Source organism: Nicotiana tomentosiformis, chromosome 12 (assembly GCF_000390325.3).
Source record: "Nicotiana tomentosiformis chromosome 12, ASM39032v3, whole genome shotgun sequence".
Lineage (NCBI taxonomy): Eukaryota > Viridiplantae > Streptophyta > Magnoliopsida > Solanales > Solanaceae > Nicotiana > Nicotiana tomentosiformis.
The window spans coordinates 20,246,068-20,267,667 of record NC_090823.1 but is presented as its reverse complement, the minus strand read 5'-3'; the positions used below and the strand labels follow the sequence as shown (position 1 = coordinate 20,267,667).

At 37.1% G+C, this 21,600-nt stretch overlaps 2 protein-coding genes across 2 annotated transcripts; both read right to left on the bottom strand.

The window, feature by feature from the left end:
- Positions 1-14,133: 14,133 nt before the first annotated feature.
- On the bottom strand, positions 14,134-14,610 carry LOC138902330 (uncharacterized). The gene has a single exon (XM_070190181.1). It carries the CDS (start codon positions 14,608-14,610, stop codon positions 14,134-14,136), a length of 477 nt encoding a protein of 158 aa, XP_070046282.1.
- A 60-nt stretch (positions 14,611-14,670) lies between these two features.
- LOC104095882 (uncharacterized) lies at positions 14,671-16,356 on the bottom strand. The gene is made up of 2 exons (XM_009602123.2): positions 14,886-16,356; positions 14,671-14,792 (listed from the first exon to the last, which is right to left on the bottom strand). Exons 1-2 carry the CDS (start codon positions 16,354-16,356, stop codon positions 14,671-14,673), a joined length of 1,593 nt encoding a protein of 530 aa, XP_009600418.2.
- Between the last annotated feature and the right edge of the window lie 5,244 nt (positions 16,357-21,600).

The window sequence follows — 21,600 nt, the reverse complement described above, 5'->3', positions numbered from 1 at the left end:
CCAATATATAACAGTTAATTAGAAATTAAAAAGTACGTACACCTGATAATAATTTGCATTGGAAGAAACTTCGCTAATACTTACAAAGTGTTTAAATCATTCCGCAAACTTAGGATAAACATGCTCATGCCCATATGTACACACAAAACAACTGTCTGACATATTTGAAACTTTTCATTAGTTAAAATGATTGATAATTGATATTGAATATAAGTCGGTAATATAAATGTACACTTACGTATTATAAGGTTGGACTTCGGGACAATTTAGTAGAACATGTGTTGTAGCTGACTTTAGCTCTATCTCAGTCAAAAATCGTGTTGGACTACGTTTTGGATTGCCTTTTCCAGGTTGATTGGATATGGAAAAGGGTGGTGCCAATGGATCGGTATTGCCACCATCATCATGCTGATCAGGTCTATTTTTTAAATATGGCACATCGTGTTCAAAATAATATGAACATAAGTAAGTTGTTTCTCTAGCCAGATATTCCTCACATATCGATCCCACAACCCTTGATCTATTTTTTACGGCCCACTTACATTTGCCAATCATCCCGCATAACACGATTTTGAGATGAAATAATATTAAAATGAAACACATAAGGATTAATGATTAAAGATAATTACCCTTAGAAGGGATACATCCATCTACATTGAACTAACCCTCCTAATTGTGCCTCTTGCGCAAGGTGAATTGGAAATGTTCCATCACATCGAAAAAACCAAGCGGAATTTTTTTTGCCAACTTTAAGAGAATGTTACTGTCCATGTAAGCTAGGTTCTCCGCCCTTAATATGCTAGAGCACAACTCCTTAAAAAATAAGCATTCTTTGTGATGGGCTTCCATATTCTATTAGGCAAAGCATTGAATGTAACAAGCATCAAAGATTTCATGAAAATGTGACAATCATGGCTTTTCATAGACGTCAACTTCCCTTCTTTCATGTCAACACATCTAGATAAGTTTGATGCATACCGATCAGGCATCCTCAAATTATTAACCCAATCATAAATCTCTTTTCTTTCATCCAAAGTGAATGTGTAACTAGCCTTAGGCTTCTGAATCTTGTTGTTCAAGTATGTCAAGTACAACTTAGCCCGCCTACAATATTCTTTCAAATCCATCATGGATTTCAAGTTATCTTTTGTCTTGTTGCTTACATACATCACAGTATTAAAGAAGTTATCAAAAAAGTTCTTCTCGATATGCATGACATCAAGATTATGCCAAAGAAAATTGTGCTTCCAATAAGGTAGCTCCCAAAAAATACTCTGTTTTGTCCAGTTGTATGTTACACCATACCCAGGTATCTTATTAGGAAATGGATACTCGGTTACCTTAGGTAGATCCCTAACTCTGTTCCAAATCTCTTCAGGTGACAGGACATACGGTGGCTCCTCATAATCAGTTTTGTTCTTTATAAATGCACTAATATTTCTCCTAAACTCATGATCCATTAACAAGAAGCAGCGATGACAGTCAAACCATGTGTTCTTGCATCTATGTTTCAAAGTGAATGCCTTTGTATCTTCCATAGAAGTCGGTCAAGCTAACTTTCCGGCAGTTGACTACCCGGACATTATTCCATAAACAGAAAAATTATTTATAGTCCACATCAAAGCAACACGGAGTTTGAAGTTTTGCTTAGTTGATACATCATATATTTACACACTTTCATGCCACAATAAACTTCAACTCATCAATTAAGGGTTGCATGTATACATCAATCTTTTGGATTGTGTGGACTTAGAATAATACAAGTTAGAAACAAACACTGGCCAACATAAATATGGTGCAACAGACACTGCAAATAGAGTGAATCCATCAACACATAATGCCAGCCTAATATTTCTCAGTTCACCGGCAAAGTCTGGGAACACCCTATCAAAATACTTCCATGCTTCTCCATCTGATGGATGACATAGCACACCATTTGGCCTTCTATGTTCTTAATGCCATCTCATATGAGGAGCAAAACTCATTGATGCATACAACCTCTTTAACCTTGGTATAAGGGGTAAGAAGTGCATCACCTTTACTGGAACCTTCTTTTGTTTAGCATTTGTGACTTCTTTGTAACGCGGCTGGTTACAAATTTTGTAATTTTCTAAAACTGCATCATCCTTATAGAATAACATGCAACATTTCTCAATACAATCAATCCTTCTGATGAAAGACCCAACTTGGAAACCAATTTTTTTGCCGTGTAAAAATCTTTGGGCAAGTCATTCTTGGTCGGATTAAGTTTATTCATAAGGCCAATGATAGAATCCATGCCCGCTTGAGAAATAGAATTATCCAATTTAATACTTAGTAATCTAACTACAACAGACAACTTGGAATGCGTTGCGCCTTCATAAAACGGACAACTAGCTTCCTCTAACTATTTGAAGAAGCTCTTAGTCTCATCATTTGGTTCAAATTGAGCCCCAGAGAACATCTCAAAAGCATGCCTCATCATTTCATTAAATCTAGAATTTTCAACACTAATATTCTCCGCTATGGGACTACTTTCTTCACCACCAGATGAGTTTTGAAAATGAACATCATCTACACTTGTATGACTCTCCCCATGCAGAGTCCACACATAATAATTTTCCAACCCTTTATTATACAAATGAACAGTAACAATATCGGCCCCCAATAACTTAAGATACTTGCATTTCACACAGGGGCACCTAATCGTCTCTTCAATAAGGAAATCATCAAGTGTTTTACCTTAGCAAGAAAGCTAGCAACCCCTTCTATAAATTTATCCCGCAACCCCGTACGATTCGGATAATTCCTATTATACATCCATCTACGATGCTCAAATTCCATCTACACAAATAAAAAAACTTAAAATTTATAAGATATATAAAATTATTTAGTTTATTTAAAGTAATTAATAGGTTACGCCAATTCGAAGGTTCCTTTTTTAAATTTACCTATTATTTGCCAACATACTTTAATTAATATATTATATCTAAATTACAATTCTCTAACACAAAGAGAAAATTAGAATTGAGATATTTGAAATGATTTATTTTATTTAAACTAATTAAGAAGTTATATTCTTTCAAACGTTCCTTTTTAAAATATACTTATCATTATCCCAAAGTATTTTAATTAATACGTTATATTCTTCTAAATTAAAATCATCTAACACTCGAACTCTCACATTAATCCCTAATCTAAAATATAAGTCTTTGACTATACCAATTAAATTTGAATAGCTTGTTATATATTCATAAAGTCCATGTACACATCGCTAATGTTTTTTAAGAAATGAAAACAAAAAGACTAAAGTGTGGCGCTTCTAGCACTAGTATAAGATGCATTTGAATTTCTATTGACTTAAGCTACCAATCTATTATTTTTATTGCTCCACAAGCTAGCTCTTTGCATTTACAAGTACTAATGGATTTTAAGAAAGATTGTCACTTTGTTCTTATAAAATTGAGGTAATCACGATTATTTTCAAACATGTCAAGAAGTAATTAAGTTTGACAACAAAGATTGAGCCATTCAATTAATATATGTGAATACCTTCTAATAAAGAATTAAAATGGCCATCTAATAAAAAAGTAGACATGAAAAATTACTTATATACATTTGGTGTAACCAAAACAATAAGTGCACTCATCATCTACACTTGTAATATACGTCAAATCAAATTAAACAAGAAAAAAATAATAACTAATGCAAAATCGTAAAATCAAGATTAAAATATTGACTCCATAGAGGGAGGAGAGAAAGAGAAAGAGAGAGAGAGAGAGACGTACCTGAGGGACCGGCGGAGGCATGAGGGACGGGGGAACGGGGGTTGCTGGGGTGGGTAAAGAAGGGGGAAAAAGAGAAAGAGAAAAGAAGAGAAAGAAAGAAAGGGGTTGGATATAGGGTTTTTAAAATAGATTTTCGACCGTTTTGGTCGGAACACTAATAATTATTTTTATTTTCTGACCAAATTTGTCGCAAATTAAAACTTTAATTTTTTAAAAATGTTTACGACTGATTCAGTCGCAAATACAGTCAACGGTAAAATTTTAACTTTTAAATAGAGGCAGATTCGGTCGGAAATTTGGTTCGCGGATTTTAGCACCAAGCTATGTGACCACTATTGTCTGAAACATGGTCGAAGTTATTTAATAAAAATGTAACTATTTTTTTATTTTTTCGAGCAGCTTTTTAATGTACATTATGAGTTACGTGTATGGTTGGGTTTGGTTTTCAGAAGATTCAGAATTGAATTGAAAGAACAATTCTTGTTTTGAAACTTAAATGAAAACAATTGATCGGAGTTTGACTTTTGAACAAACGACCCCAGAATAAAATTTTAATGATTCCAATAGTTTTGTATGATGATTTCTAACTTAGGCGTATGTCCGGATTTGGATTTAGAAGTGTGTAGGACAATTCGGCGTATTTTGGCAAAAATTGGAAAGGTTGAAGTTTTAAAATATTTATAAGTTTGGCCGAAGATTGAATTATTGATAACGGGGTCAGATTTTGATTCCGAAGATTGGAACATTTCTATTACGTCATTTATGACTTGTGTGCAAAATTTGAAGTCATTATGTATTGAATTGTTACGTTTTGGCACAAATTATAAAAGTTGAAAGATTTGAAAACTCATAATTCGATTCTAGGTGCGATCCATAGTTTCGACGTTGTTTAATATGGTTTGAGGCCTCGACTAAGTTCGTATTATATTTTGGCACGTATTTTTATATTTGGTTATGGTCCCGAGGGCCTTTGGTGGATTTCAGATGGTTAACGGATCGATTTTTAGACTTAAGGAAATGCAGGAATTTTGGACTTTTTTGTGCAATCACTTCTGCGGAAGCTTGATCGCAGAAGCGATCTCGCAGAAGTGAGGTGATCCATAGCTTCTGCGGGATCGCACCTGCGGTCAATCTTGCGCAGGTGCGATTACACCAGAACTGGTGCCTTCAGCCATTCCCACAAATCCAAATTTGGTCCGTTAACCATCCGAAATCTACCCAAGGCCTCCGGGACCTCAACCAAACTTACCAACAACTCCTAAAATATCATACGGACTTAGTCGAGCCTTTAGATCACATAAAACAACCCTAAAAATACGAATTGCACATCGATTCAAGCCTCTTGAACTTTAAAACTTTAAACTTCTACATCCGACGCCGAAACCTATCAGATCAAGTCCGATTGACCTCAAAATTTTCACACAAAGTCATAATTGGCATTACGGACCTACTTCAACTTCTATAATCAGAATCCGATCCCGATATCAAAAAAATGTCCACTCCCTGTCAAACTTCCAAAAAATCATCAACCTTTCCAACTTTCGCCAATTGACGCTAAAATGACCTACGGACCTCCAATTAGATATCCAAACGCACTCTTAAGTCCAAAATCACCCTACAAAGCTATTGGAACTGTCAAAACTTTATTCTGGAGTCTTTTTCATATAGTTTGAACTACGGTCAAATCTTATGACTTAAACTTCCCCCTTTAAGGACTATATGTCCCATTTCACTCCGAAACCAAATACAAATCCTCCCGGCAAGTCACAAACCCAAAAATGAAGTATAGGGAGCAATAATTAGGGGTTCAAGGCTAATTCTCTCAAAATGACCGGCCCAGTCATTACAGTTGGGATATTGTCTAGGCGGAGTGATAAGAGAGGCTATTAAATGGAGCGATAAGGGAGGCTATTATAGGAGTGATAAGGGTGGTTATAAGAGCGATAAGGATGGCTATTGATATTGTCAGGGTGGAGGGATAAGAGAGGCTATAATAGGAGTGATAAGGGTGGCTATAAGAGAGATACGAGTGGCTATTATCATGGATGTTATGTGATTATGTGGGGTTATTGTGCTAGTGATTTTCACATGATGTTGTGATTTTCTTGTGATTACTTTTATATCTTGTGCAACTTATTTTATTAATTCAGTAAATTTGATAATAGTCTTATACATGTTGAAATTGTGAGCATGTGGCTATTGTCGGAAATATGTTATTGGCACGTGAGTTGTCCGTTCGGTTGTGATATGAAATGTAGGCTCGAGGTGCCGTGGGTATATAATGATTATGATATTGGCACGTGAGTTATCCGTGCAGTTGTAAAATGAGATGTGGGCACGAGTTGCCATGAGTAAATGATGATTTTATTATTGGTACGTGAGTTGTCCATGCAGATCTTATATATTGATATTTTGGCACGTGAGTTGTCCATATGGTTATGATAGAAATATGGGTACGAGGTGTCGTCGAAATATGAAAGTGGGCTGAGACCCGTGTTACAAAAATATGAAAGTGGGCCGAGACCCATATTTTATAATTATAAAATGAGGTGTCACGAGGTGACTTTTATTTGAAAGAATTATATTCGCAAGATATTTATTTGAAAGAAATATATTTGAAAGATATTTATCTGAAAGAATTATATGTGAAAGATTTATATTTGAAGGACTTGATTAATTGTATGTACTTGTGCTCCTTATTCGTTTGAGCAATAATTATGATGTTCTTGTTCACTTGTTATTTATATCACTGGTTGAATTTGTTGCTATCATGGCTAGTTGTTTTCTAGCACTATTGTATATTGCTATATTGCACAGGTTATTTGACTAGTGAGTGTCTTAACTGTATCTCGTCACTACTCCACCGAGGTTAGTCTTGATACTTATTGGGTGCCGATAGTGGTGTACTCATACTACACTTCTACATATTTTTGTGCAGAGCCAGGTATTGGAGATATCAGACTCGGACAGAGTTAGTGTGTTGATCGCAAGGATTCAAGGTAGAGTTGCTTGGTCGTCATAGTCCCTTGGAGTCTTTCCATGTTATTGTACTGTCAAATCTTATTCGAACAATATTGTATATTCGACCCTTGAGATCTTTGTGTGTATTCAGTTAGAGTTCGTGACTTAGTATTACCAGTCTTGGAAGGCTTTTATAATTATTTTCGCTTTTGGTTTTGACAGTTGTATTAAGTTCTATTTAAAAAAATAACTTGAATTGAAATTGTAATCGGGTTACCTAGTCTTAGAAACTAAGTACCATCACGACGCCTGTGGTGGTATTTTGGATCGTGACAAGTTGGTATCAGAGCTCTAGGTTCATAGGTTCTACGAGTCACGAACGAGTCTATTAGAGTCTTGCGGATCGGTACGGAGACGTTTGTACTTATGTTCGAGAGGATGCAGAACTGTTAGGAAATTTCCACTTCTTTCATTCTTGTCGTGCGGAATTTGTTGATTTTGGAGTTTGAGCCTTTGTATCTCTTTTCTCTCACAGATGATGAGGACACGTGCTACCGGGTTAGCTGAGCAGACACGTGCACATTTTGCTAGGACCGCAAGAGGCCAGGGCTGAGGAAGGACACGTACTACAAATAGAACCCTAGTCAAAATAGCATTCGAGGAGGTGCAGTAGCTCCAGTTGGAGCACAGGCACCATAGACATATGTTGTTACCTCCGGACTGCAGGAAACCTTAGCACAGTTCCTGAACATGTTTGGTACATTAACTCATGCGGGATTGATCTTTGTTTGACCAATATTTGACAGATTGGGGGAAGAGTTCAGACTCTTACTGCCCATACTCCAGAGTAGCGGGTGGTCAGGTTCCGGTATAGCCTGTTATTCCGGTTCATCCTGAGGTCAGGTCAGAGGCATCAAAAGAAGAACAAAAGAGACTTGAGAGATTTAAGAGGTATAGTGCACCTACCTTCAGTGAAACAACTACCAAGTATGCCTAGGGATTTCTAGAAAAAATGTTATTGTATTCTCCGCACCATGGGCATTGTGGAAGTGAGCGGAGTTTCCTTTACTACATTTCAATTAGCAGGAGCAGTGTATCAATGGTGACGAGTTTATGAAGATGGTAGACCAGCCGATGCAGTACCACTAACTTGGGCTCAATTTGTAGAGATATTTTTTAAAGAGTTTGTTCCTAGACTCTCCGGGATGCGTGGCACACAGAGTTTGAACGGTTGCATTAGGGCACCATGACGGTGTTAGAATATGCTATCAGGTTCAGTGAGCTAGCCCGTCATGCACCTATCTTGGTTCCTATAGTTAGAGAGTGAGTTCGCAAATTCATTGAGGGGTTCGATTATGATCTTAAAATATTCATGGCTCGAGAGTTGTAGACTGATATCCTATTTCATCAAGTAGTAGAGTTTGTCAGGATGTTAGAACATGTTCGAAATGAAGAAAATGAGTCTAAGGAGGCCAAAAGGTCTCAGAATTCTGAAGGATTTAGTGGGTTCTACTCTGCAGCTATGACTCATCATGGCGGAGGCTCGGGCAGTCGGTCAGCCCATCCTCAATTCAGAATACTCGTAGTGCTCTAGTTAGTACTTTTAGTGCACCACCGGCACGAGGTTCTTACAGTGGTTATTCCAGTTATCCGGCACAATCTCAGTATGAGCAGTCGCGCCTGCAGAGGGGTTGTTATGAGTGTGGTGATACTAGGCACATCATAAGAGATTGTCCTAGACTTAGGAGAGGTGGATTTCATCAGAACACTCAGGCTACAGGCTCTATTCTAGTTACTACCCCACATGTAAAGCTAGTTAGGGGGTAGAGAATAGGTGGGTAGAGGGCGCCCTAGAAGGGGAGGCCCAGCTCGTTGATATAATTGCTATGGTATGGCTGGGGCCGCTACACCAGATGGTGTCATTACAGTTATGACCCCAATTTGTTATAAAGGAATATTTTTCCTTAAATTGATTCGGTTCTGAGTATCGAGGCGAGTCCTCCTATCATGCTCCACTTATGGGCGAGTTTCATAATTTTGTAATCTACTTATGTGTTTACTCTTGTTGGGAGATTCTATGGCGATAACCATGTCTATCATTCTATTTTAGTAACTGATGAGAGCTGTGAGGCTAAGAGTGACTTTCTGTTACTCACTACAATGGGTTTTGATATAATTTAGGGATAATTGATTACAATTTTATGAATTATATGCCCTACTGGTATGAGGGTTCATTATGTGTTGTGAAATCATTTCACGGAATTTATTAAAAAGAAGAAAGAAAAGAAATGGAAAGTTTCAGCTAGCACGATGTGCATAATACTTGTGATTCAGAGCTGAGGATGGGATCCTTGCATTTTAATGTGAATTGATATGTTTAAACCGGCTACGTGTCGCGGTGGAAGTTATATCGAGATAAGATCTTTGTGGTTAAATTCATGTATTGTAAATTCTCCCTTGTGATGTTGATTTGCATTATAGTACAGATAAGGGGTTATGCCTATTGGACTTATTTGATAATTTTTTTATGTGTTTATCTGTGCATGTTAGTCATAGTTGTGTCGTGCTTATTGTGCTTTAGCCTACGAATTATGTGCCCAGATGGCGTTAAATGTGATTCGATGATTAGGGTAAATAATTACGAGGTTTTCATGTTCCCTGCATTGTTATCAGTATTGTGAAGGTTTGAAACAAGGCCTGAACTGAGATGAAATTTAATTGTCGGTGCTGAAGTTGATTATGGGGAGCCATTGTGGCTAGAGTTATTATTATGGGCCTATGTATGATGTGTCATTCTATGTGAATATGCCGTGTGAGTGTAGGCACGAGTTTCTACAGGCGGTTGAGTCTAACACCGTGTGTCAATGTGAAAAAAATCAGGTCTTTTTTAAAATGATTGAAGTGTAAGAAATTTGGTTTTAAGGCTTGTAAGTGTAAACATGAGAAATAATCTCAACTAAAATGGTGTTATCGGACCCATGTTAAATTGCGGTGAAGTAGAATAAACCGCGAGTATGTGTGCAATGATACACTCAGTCATTTAATGTCCTTAGAAAAATTCTTGGCACGTTTGAGGATGAACATTTGTTTAAAAGGGGGAGAATGTAATGACCGACTTGTCATTTTAAGAAATAACGTCTTGTTCAGCAGCTTAAGGTCCCGGGAAGCTTTTTAATGTGCATTATAACTTGCGTGTATGGTCGGGTTTGATTTTCGGAAGATTCAGAATTAAATTAAAAGAACAATTCTTGTTTTGAAAATTAAATGAAAAAAGTTAACCGGAGTTTGACTTTTGAGAAAATGACTACAGAAGTTTTGATGATTCCAATAGCTTCTTATGATGATTTCTCACTTAGGCGTATGTCCAGATTTGGATTTGGAAGTCCGTAGGACAATTAGGCGCATTTTGGCGAAAATTGGAAAAGTTGAAGTTTTAAAATATTTATAAGTTTGGCCGAAGGTTGAATTGTTGATAACGGGGCCAGATTTCGATTCCAAAAATTGGAACATGTCCATTACGTCATTTATGACTTGTGTGCAAAATTTAAAGTTATTCCGGATTGATTTGATACGTTTCGGCGTGAATCATAGAAGTTGGAAGATTTGAACACTTATAATTCGATTTGAGGTGCGATTCATAGTCTCGACGTTGTTTAATGTGGTTTGAGGCCTCGGCTAAGTTCGTATTATATTTTGGGATGTGTTGGTATATTTGGTCAAGGTCCCGACGGCATCGGGTGGATTCGGATGGTTAACATATTGATTTTTGGACATAAGGAAATGCTAGAATTTTGGACTTGTTGGTGCAATCGCTTCTGCGGAAGCTTGATCGCAGAAGTGATCTCACAAAAGCAAGTTGCGCCTCTCAGAAATGATTGAAGGGAAGCTTGGTAGAGGCTGATCAAGCAGGCCACAGAAGCAGTAACTTGTGCAACAAAAGCGCATTCCAGCACGAAGAAGTGGAAGTTGGCAGCTTGGTGGTTTCTCGCAGAAGCGGAATTTCTTTCGCACCTGCGACATTGCAGGTGCGACGACAGTGCTCGCAGAAGCGTCGAAAGCGCAGAAGCGTGATTTTTCTCTTAGAAGCGAGCTCACAGGCGTGACAAATTTGTCCGCAGAAGCGAAACTGAGCAGAATCATAAGGACCAAAAAATGGTCATTTCATCATTTTCGATTGGAATTTTTGAAGCTTGGTTCTTGGGTGATTTTGAGGATTTCTTCACGACTTCAAATTGGGTAAATGTTATATATCTAAAAGTAATTATATTTCATAAATCCATGGTTATATTCATCGTTTAATTCGAGTCTTAATGGAAGAAATTGGAATTTTTATAAAACTCTTCAAAAACAAAAATTTAAGATTTGGAGGTCGATTTGTTATCGGAATTTCACAAGATTGGTATGGTTGAACTCGTATTGGAATGTGTGTTCTGATTTCGTAAAAATTTTGTCGGGTTCTGAGATGCGCGCCCCGCGTTGACTTTTTAATGTGAAATTTTAAGTCGGCGTTTTATTATCCGGAATGATTTTTAAAATTTTAATGAAGTTATATAATTTATTTGGCTAGATTTGAGCCGTCCGGAGGTCATTTCAAGCGAGAAGGCTAATTTGGAATATGAGCATAGCTCCAAAAAGGTAAGTATCTTGCCTAACCTTGAGTGGGGGAAATACTCCTTAGGCATTAAGTCGTATGTGCCATTTGTGAAATGTGAAAAGCCGTGTACGCGAGGTGACGAGTACCTACTCAGGTTTATATGTGCAAATTTTATTGGTTTAAAGTCATAGCCATCTTTAAGTATCAAATTGGAAATTTACTGGCACTTATTAATCCTTATTTGTCATGCCTCGTTCTTTGTTTGTCGAAATTGTTTTATATAATAATTTGGTGTAATTGCTACTTTGATTTTTATGTGAATTCTGCGTGCTTGTTGAGTTGACATTTTCTAAAAATAATTATATTATGAATTTTCCATCCACAATTAATTAATTAAATAAGTTTAATAAGAGGCATTAATATATTTATAAAATATTTGGATTAAAGAAGGCTTTGTACTTGCTGAGTTACTTTTCCATCTTTGTTGTTATTTTCGATATTTTATATATATGGTGTTGAGCCGTGGACTATCTGCTGTGATATTTATTAATTTCGTTGTATCTTTGGGAAGGTTGTGGCCTATGGGCAATTTTTAAATACGAGTTGATTATGTCGCGTTGTTGTGATAATATTCTGTGTGAATTATTGTATGATTTGGGTTACTATTATACGGCGTATAAGAGTGGCATCACACTGTTGATATTATGCGGGCATAAGGGTGGCATTTCACTGTTGTTATGTGTGTTGGGATATTGTTTGGGCGGAGTGATAAGGGAGGCTATTAAACAGAGAGATAAGTGAGGCTATTATAAGAGTGATAAGGGTGGCTATTTGATATTTCCAGGGCGGAGGGATAAGGGAGGATATTATAGGAGTGATAAGGGTGGCTATAGGAGAGATAAATGTGGTTATTGTCTGGGATGTTATGTGATGATGTGGGGTTATTATTCTCGTGATTTTCACGTGATGTTGTGATTTTTTTGTGATTACTTTTATATCTTGTGCAACTTTTTTTGTTAATTCAATAAATTTGATAATAGTCTGATACATATTGAAATTATGAGCATGTGGCTATTGCCGGGCGGAATATGTTATTGGCACGTGAGTTGTTCGTACAATTGTGATGCGAAATGTAGGCTCGAGGTGCCATGTGTATATAATGCTTATGATATTGGCAAGTGAGTTATCCGTGTAGTTGTGAAATGAGATGTGGATACGAGTTGCTGTGAGTAAATGATGATTTTATTATTGGCATGTTAGTTGTCAGTGCGGATCTTATATATTGATATTTTGGCACGCGATTTGTCCGTGCGATTGTGATATAAATATGGGCATGAGGTGCCGTAGAAATATGAAAGTGGATTGAGACCTGTGTTGCGAAAATATGAAAGTGGGATGAGACCCATGTTTTATGATTATGAAATGAGGTGTCACAAAGTGACTTTTATTTGAAAGAATTATATTCGAAAGATATTTATTTGAAAGAAGTATATTCGAAAGATATTTATCTGAAAGAATTATATGTGAAAGATTTATATTTGAAGGACTTGATTAATTGTTTGTACTTGTGTTCCTTATTCGTTTGAGCAATAATTATGGTGTTCTTGTTGACTTGCTGCTTATATCACTGGTTGAATTTTGTTGCTATCATGGCTAGTTATTTTTCAGTACTATTATATATTACTATATTGCACAAGTTATTTGACTAGTGAGTGTCTTGATTGTACCTCGTCACTACTCCACCGAGGTTAGTCTTGATACTTACTAGGTGCCGACCGTGGTGTACTCATACTACACTTCTGTACATTTTTGTGCAGAGCCAGGTATTGGAGATATCAGACTCAGACAGAGTTAGTGTGTTGATCACAAGGATTCAAGGTAGAGCTACTTGGTTGTCGCAGTCCCTTGGAGTCTTTACAATGTATTGTACTATCAAATCTTATTCGAACAGTATTATGTATTCCATTCTTGAGATCATGGTATGTATTCGGTTAGAGTTTGTGACTCAGTATTACCAGTCTTGGGAGGTTTTTATAATTGTTTCCGCTTTTGGTTTCGACACTTCTATTAAATTCTATTGCAAAAAAAAAACCGATTTGAATTGAAATTGTGATCGGCTTACCTAGTCTTAGAGACTAAGTGCCATCACGACGCCTGTGGTGGGATTTTGGGTTGTGATAATTTGGTATCAGAGCTCTAGGTTTATAGGTTCTACGAGTCACGAACGAGTCTAATAGAGTCTTGCGGATCGGTATAGAGACGTTTGTACTTATCTTCGAGAGGCTACAAAACTGTTAAGAAATTTCCACTTCTTTCATTTCTATCGTGCGGAATTTGTTAATTTTGGAGTTTGAGCCTTTGTATCTCTATTCTCTTACAAATGGTGAGGACACGTGCTACCGGGTCAGCTGAGCAGGCACTCGCGCATTCTGCTAAGGCTGTAAGAGGCCGTGGAAGGACACATGTCGCAACTAGCAGAGGCGGATCCAGGATTTAGGGGTTACGGGTGCCAACCCTAATCGATGTGATAAACTCGAGCATCGATTCGGGACTTCGGGGTATATAGACAAATAGATCAAACGAAAGAAAATATAATAACTATAACTAATTGACGCAAAGCATAAAACTTCCAACAATATTTTAATATCATATACAATCTATTTACAATTGTCCTCAACGAGCTTTCATATTTTGAAAACGATCAATAATGACATCATTACTTACATTTGTAAATACATCACGCTCTATGTAACAAATTAAACAATTATTTAAATATTGATCACCCATGTTGTTCCTCTTTTCATTCTTTATCTACTTCATGGATGAGAATGCTCTCTCCACAGTTGCGGTAGCAACAGGTAAAATCAGAGTTAACTTCACAAGTAAATAAACATACGAATAAGTCTCCACAAGATTTGTCTCAACCAATGCTTTTGCCAAATCACTAATTCCTTGCAAGTTGGAGAACTTGGTATTGCCAACTCGCATATGAAATATGAAAGTATCTAGTTGATAACTCAAGTCTCGAATGTGTACTTCATCAAACTCATTTGGGTAACATTTTGCTAAAGTCATTATTCTACCTTTATCAAAATTAGCAAAAGAATTGGCTGGATTCAAACTAGCCATCCCAAGAAAAAAATCACTACTCACTACATCAAAACGGTCATTAAGCTCTTGAAGTTGCACATCACTTACAACATAAAAGATATCAACACGCAAGTGGTGTGAATAACAAATACCAGAAGACTTACGCTTCGACTTTCCAAGAAAATAGGATTCATCCATCTTGGGAATCATAATATCATGCATATGACAAAATGAGGAAACATCATCTAGCAAAGATTCTCATCCAGTTTCCCTCATATCTTGCAATCTTTTCTTTGTAATATTAAGAAACTCCATGGCATTAACAATATCTTGATCTCTCTTTTGTAGGATCTTGTTCAATTCATTTGACATTGCCAAAACTTTCAACATCAAGTGAAGCATAAAAACAAATTTGAATGTTATTATCTCACTCAAAAGATATTTTGCTTAATTTCTCTTATTTGAGGTAGAACCTTCATGTTCAATCACTTTAAGCGCACGAATAATAGATGAGAAAATAACAATAAATTTATCTAATGTTTTGAAATGTGATCCCCAACGAGTATCACCTGGTCTTTGAAGCCCGCATTTTTTATTTAGTCCTCGCTCGATATGAATTTTACCGCACTCAAGTAATTGCTCTAGTTTTTCAGCTTGAAGATGGCGAAGCAAATTTCTGCGCTTAAAAGATACTCCAATGACATTCAACACATTAGTAACATGACAAAAGAAGTCTTCGACATCCAAATGCTTCTTAGACATAGCTACAAGTGTTAGTTGCAATTGATGAGCAAAGCAATGAATGTAATATGCCGATGAGCTGTCTTTCATAATCAAAGTCTTAAGACCACTTATCTCTCCCCTCATGTTACTAGTTCCATCATAACCTTGTCCACGTATTTGAGACTGACTTAGTAAGTGGTCCGAAAGTAAAGAGTAGATTTCTTCCTTCAATGAGCATGCTGATGTATCACTAACATGGACAAGATCAACAAATCGCTCTACCACTTCACCATTTTTATCAACATAACGCAAAACAAGAGCCATTTGTTCATTGTGTGAGATATCTTTGGACTCATCAACTAATATACCAAAATAATCTCCATTCAAGTCTCCAATTATAGCCTTTAATGTTTCTTTTGCACAAGCATTGATAATATCCTTTTGGATCATAGGGCAAGTCAAAGTATCATTTTGTGGAGCATTTTCTAATATTACTTTTCCCACATCTGTATGCTTGTCCCCATACAATCGTAAGAATCCTAGAAAGAGGCCTTGATTTGTTGAAGATTCACTTTCATCATGGCCCCTAAAAGGCAATCCATACAACAATAGAAGTCTTGCCACATCAATTGATGCTTCTAAACGCATTCGATACTCACTTTTCAACTTCTCAGAGTGCTTATCAAAAACAACTTGAATTGATTGATGATGATTTGATAAATCTAGCATCTTCTTGAAACATTTATCATGGACACTATTAACATCACCAACATGTAAACGCAATCTTTCAAGACCCTTATTCCAAGCCCTAAAACCATTTTTTGTATAAAATTCACCCACACTTCCATGAATAAATTCATTTTTGAACAAATAACAACATAAGTAAAATGCCGCATCTTTCTTCACACTATACTCCAACCATTTAGAAAATTGACCATTGAACCAACTTGGAACAAATTGACGCATTCTTCCTCCCATTTGAGTTTTGGGAAATTGATGCTTGGAAGGTTGACAAGGACCTTGTTGAATGTAATATTTTCTTACTTCATCTCGTATTATAGGGTTATAGTCAGCAATAGGTATTCTTTCTCCTGGATCGCCTTTAAGTGACCCCAAATCGAGTTCATTTATAAGATAGGAATGATTGGCATTCGCTTGGATCAAGGATTGACAACTAGGACTTGGTTGAGAATGGTCCAACCTCGTGACAAATTTATCCATCTCAATCAATTCCTATAAAATAGAAGTTCATTCTAGTGAGAAATAAAGAATAATTTCTACCAGGTCATACCATCAATAAGTTTAGTTATTTTAAATTCTACACTGAAACCATTTAAGAGGCATTTGATTTTCAAATACAACCAAAGAAATACATAACAAAAAAAATCAAAATAGTGACAATAAAGTTTAGCAAGAACAATAATATCCAACTAAATACAAAACAAAAACATAGCAAGAACATATATTTGATGCGAAAAAAATAGCCACATAGGGTTAAGAAATAAACACAAGGAGGTGAGGATTGAGGAAACTTTACAATGGTGGGCGTAGTGCAATGACTAGTGAGCAATGAATATGTGAAGCATCAAGCATCCACAAAGGTAAAGAAAAATAAATGCTTACAGTAACAGTCTAACAAAGAAGCAAGAAGCAGAAGCAGTGGCGTGAATAAAGGCTGAAACAACGAGAATTGGAGAAAGGGAAAGAGGAAAGTGGACTTGGGGAATTGGGGCATTGTTTTACCTTTAATTATAAGAGAATATTCTATAAAGAGTACTTTTATTATTATTTTATCTTATTTGTTTATACCTAAACAAACAAACAAACAGAAAAGTAAAACATTTACTATAAAATATAGAAGAGTGTGTTGTGTAGTGTACTTAATTTCCTTAAACAAACAAATAGAAAAGTAAAATATTTACTATAAAATATAGAAGAGTGTGCTATGTAGTGTACTTAATTTCCTTAAATTGCAACTGAATGTAAGCCAAAAATTTATTTGCTCCCGCCTGGATTCGAACTCTTGCCCTGCTGAACGAAAAGGCAGACCTTTGCCATTGGCACCTTTGCCACTTTTGTTCTACGGGTGGCACTTTAAATATATATCCTATTTCTTATACATATATATATTTATACATAAGGTTTTTGCCAAAACTTGCGGGTGGCGTACCACCCCGAACCGTGTACATAGATCCGCCCCTGGCAACTAGAACACCTGTCAGAACATTAGTCGAGGAGCCGACAGTAGCTCCGGTTGGGGGATAGATACCCGAGACACCTGTTGTTACCCTCGGACTTCAGGAGACCTTAGCATAGTTCCTGAACATATTTGGTACATTAACTCAGGCGGGATTGATCTCCATTTCACCAAATATGTCACAGATCGGGAGAGGAGCTCAGACTCCTACCGCCCGTACTCTAGAGCTGCGGGTTTGCATTGGTCAGGTTTCGGGTGTGGTGCCGGTACAACATGTTATTCCTGTTTAGCGTGAGGTCAATCCAGAGGCATCAGAAGAAGAACAAAAGAGACTTGAGGGATTTAAGAGGTATAGTCCACCTACCTTAAGTGGCACGGCTAGGAGGATGCCTAGGGATTTCTAGAAAAATGTTATTGTATTCTCCGCACCATGGCATTGTGGAAGTGAGCAGAGTTGCCTTTACTATATTTCAACTGTCAGGAGCAGCGTATCAATAGTGGCAAGTTTATGAAGAGGGTAGACCAGCCGATGTAGTACCACCAACTTGGGCTCAATTTGCAGAAATATTTTTGAAAAAGTTTGTTCCCCAGACTCTATGGGATGCGTGTCGCACAGAGTTTGAACGGTTGCGTCAGGGCACCATGACAGTGTCAGAATATGCTATCAAGTTTAGTGAGTTAGCCCATCATGCACCTATCTTGGTTCCTACAGTTAGAGAGCGAGTCCGCAAATTTATTGATGAGCTCGATTATGATATTAAAATATGCATCGCTCGAGAGTTGTAGACTGATATCCCATTTCAGCAAGTAGTAGAGATTGCGAGGATGTTAGAACGTGTTCGAAATAAAGAAAATGAGTGTAAGGAGGCCAAAAGGTCTCAGAATTCTAGAGGATTCAGTGGGTTCTACTCTATATCTATGACTTATCATGGCGGAGGTTCGGGCAGTCGGTCAGCCCAGTCTGCAATTTAGAATACTTGTAGTGCTCTAGTTAGTACTTTTAGTGCACCGGCACGAGGTTCTTACAGTGATTATTCCAGTTATCCAGCACAATCTCAGTATGAGCAGTCGCGCCTGCAGAGGGGTTGTTATGAGTGTGGTGATACTAGGCACATCATAAGAGATTGTCCTAGACTTAGGAGAGGTGGATTTCATCAGAACACTCAGGCTACAGGCTCTATTCTAGTTACTACCCCACATGTAAAGCTAGTTAGGGGGTAGAGAATAGGTGGGTAGAGGGCGCCCTAGAAGGGGAGGCCCAGCTCGTTGATATAATTGCTATGGTATGGCTGGGGCCGCTACACCAGATGGTGTCATTACAGTTATGACCCCAATTTGTTATAAAGGAATATTTTTTCTTAAATTGATTCGGTTCTGAGTATCGAGGCGAGTCCTCCTATCATGCTCCACTTATGGGCGAGTTTCATAATTTTGTAATCTACTTATGTGTTTACTCTTGTTGGGAGATTCTATGGCGATAACCATGTCTATCATTCTATTTTAGTAACTGATGAGAGCTGTGAGGCTAAGAGTGACTTTCTGTTACTCACTACAATGGGTTTTGATATAATTTAGGGATAATTGATTACAATTTTATGAATTATATGCCCTACTGGTATGAGGGTTCATTATGTGTTGTGAAATCATTTCACGGAATTTATTAAAAAGAAGAAAGAAAAGAAATGGAAAGTTTCAGCTAGCACGATGTGCATAATACTTGTGATTCAGAGCTGAGGATGGGATCCTTGCATTTTAATGTGAATTGATATGTTTAAACCGGCTACGTGTCGCGGTGGAAGTTATATCGAGATAAGATCTTTGTGGTTAAATTCATGTATTGTAAATTCTCCCTTGTGATGTTGATTTGCATTATAGTACAGATAAGGGGTTATGCCTATTGGACTTATTTGATAATTTTTTTATGTGTTTATCTGTGCATGTTAGTCATAGTTGTGTCGTGCTTATTGTGCTTTAGCCTACGAATTATGTGCCCAGATGGCGTTAAATGTGATTCGATGATTAGGGTAAATAATTACGAGGTTTTCATGTTCCCTGCATTGTTATCAGTATTGTGAAGGTTTGAAACAAGGCCTGAACTGAGATGAAATTTAATTGTCGGTGCTGAAGTTGATTATGGGGAGCCATTGTGGCTAGAGTTATTATTATGGGCCTATGTATGATGTGTCATTCTATGTGAATATGCCGTGTGAGTGTAGGCACGAGTTTCTACAGCCGGTTGAGTCTAACACCGTGTGTCAATGTGAAAAAAATCAGGTCTTTTTTAAAATGATTGAAGTGTAAGAAATTTGGTTTTAAGGCTTGTAAGTGTAAACATGAGAAATAATCTCAACTAAAATGGTGTTATCGGACCCATGTTAAATTGCGGTGAAGTAGAATAAACCGCGAGTATGTGTGCAATGATACACTCAGTCATTTAATGTCCTTAGAAAGATTCTTGGCACGTTCGAGGACGAACGCTTGTTTAAGAGGGGGAGAATGTAACGACCCGACTTGTCATTTTGAGAATTAACATCTCATTCAGTAGCTTAAGGTCCCGAGCAGCTTTTTAATATGTATTATGACTTGCATGTATGGTCGGGTTTGGTTTTCGGAAGATTCAGAATTAAATTGAAAGAACAATTTTTGTTTTGAAACATAAATGAAAAGAACTGACCGGAGTTTGACTTTTGAGAAAATGACTTCGGAATGAAGTTTTGATGATTCCAGTAGCTCCGTATGATGATTTCGGACTTAGGCATATGTCCGAATTTGGATTTGGATGTCCGTAGGACAATTCGGCGCATTTTGGCAAAAATTATAAAAGTTGAAGTTTTAAAATATTTATAAGTTTGGTCGAAGGTTGAATTATTGATAACGAGGTCGGATTTCGATTCCGGAAATTGGAACTGGTCCATTACGTCATTTATGACTTGTGTGAAAAATTTGATGTCATTCCGGATTGATTAGATACGTTTCGGCATAAATTATAGAAGTTGGAAAATTTAAAAACTCATAATTCGATTCGAGGTGTGATTCATAGTTTTGACGTTGTTTAATGTGGTTTGAGGCCTCAACTAAGTTCGTATTTTTTTTTGGGACGTGTTGGTATATTTGGTTAAGGTCCCGAGGGCCTCGGGTGGATTTTGGATGGTTAACAGATCGATTTTTGGACTTAAGGAAATGCTGAAATTTTGGACTTGCTGGTGCAATCGCTTCTGCGGAAGCTTGATCGCAAAAGCGAGGTGTTCCTTGCAAAAGCGACTGAAGGGAAGCTGGGCAGAGACTGATGGAGCAGGCCGCAAAAGCGGTAACTTGTGCACTTAAGCGCATTCCAACACGCAGGAGCGGAAGCTGGCATCTTGGTGGTTTCTCGCAGAAGCGGAATTTATTTCGCACCTTCGACATTGCAAGTGCGGCGATAGTGCTCGCAGAAGCGAGCTCACATGAGCGGAAAATTTATCCGCAGAAGCTGAACTGGGCAGAATCATAAGGATAAAAAAATGGTTATTTCGTCATTTTCGATTGGAATTTTTAGAGCTCGGTTCTTGGGCGATTTTGAGGATTTATTCACGACTTCGACTTGGGTAAGTGTTATATATCTGAAAGTGATTATATTTCATAAATCCATGGTTATATTCATCGTTTTAATTCGAGTTTTAGTATAAGAAATTGAGATTTTTTGTAAAACTCTTCAAAAACGAAAATTTAAGATTTGGAGGTCGATTTCTTATCGAAATTTGACAAGATTGGTATGATTGAATTTGTATCAGAATGTGTGTTCGGATTTCGTAAAAAGTTTATCAGGTTCCGAGATGCGGGTCCCGCATTGACTTTCGGGTTGACCTTTTAATGTGAAATTTTAAGTCGATGTTTTATTATACGAAATAGTTTTCGATAAATTTTAATGAAGTTATATAATTTATTTGGCTAGATTTGAGCCGTCCGGAGGTCATTTCAAGCGAGAAGACTAATTTAAAATATCGGCATAGCTCCAAAAAGGTAAGTATCTTGCCTAATCTTGAGTGGGGAAAATACCTCTTAGGCATTGAGTCGTATGTGCCATTTGTGAAATGTGAAAATCCATGTACACGAGGTGACGAGTACGTACTCGGGCTTATATGTACAAATTTTATTGGTTTAAAGTCGTAGGCATTTTAAAGTATTAAATTGGAAATTGCTGGCACTTATTAATCCTTATTTGTCATGCCTCGTTCTTTGTTTGTTGAATTTGTTTTATATGATAATTTGGTGTGATTGCTACTTTGATT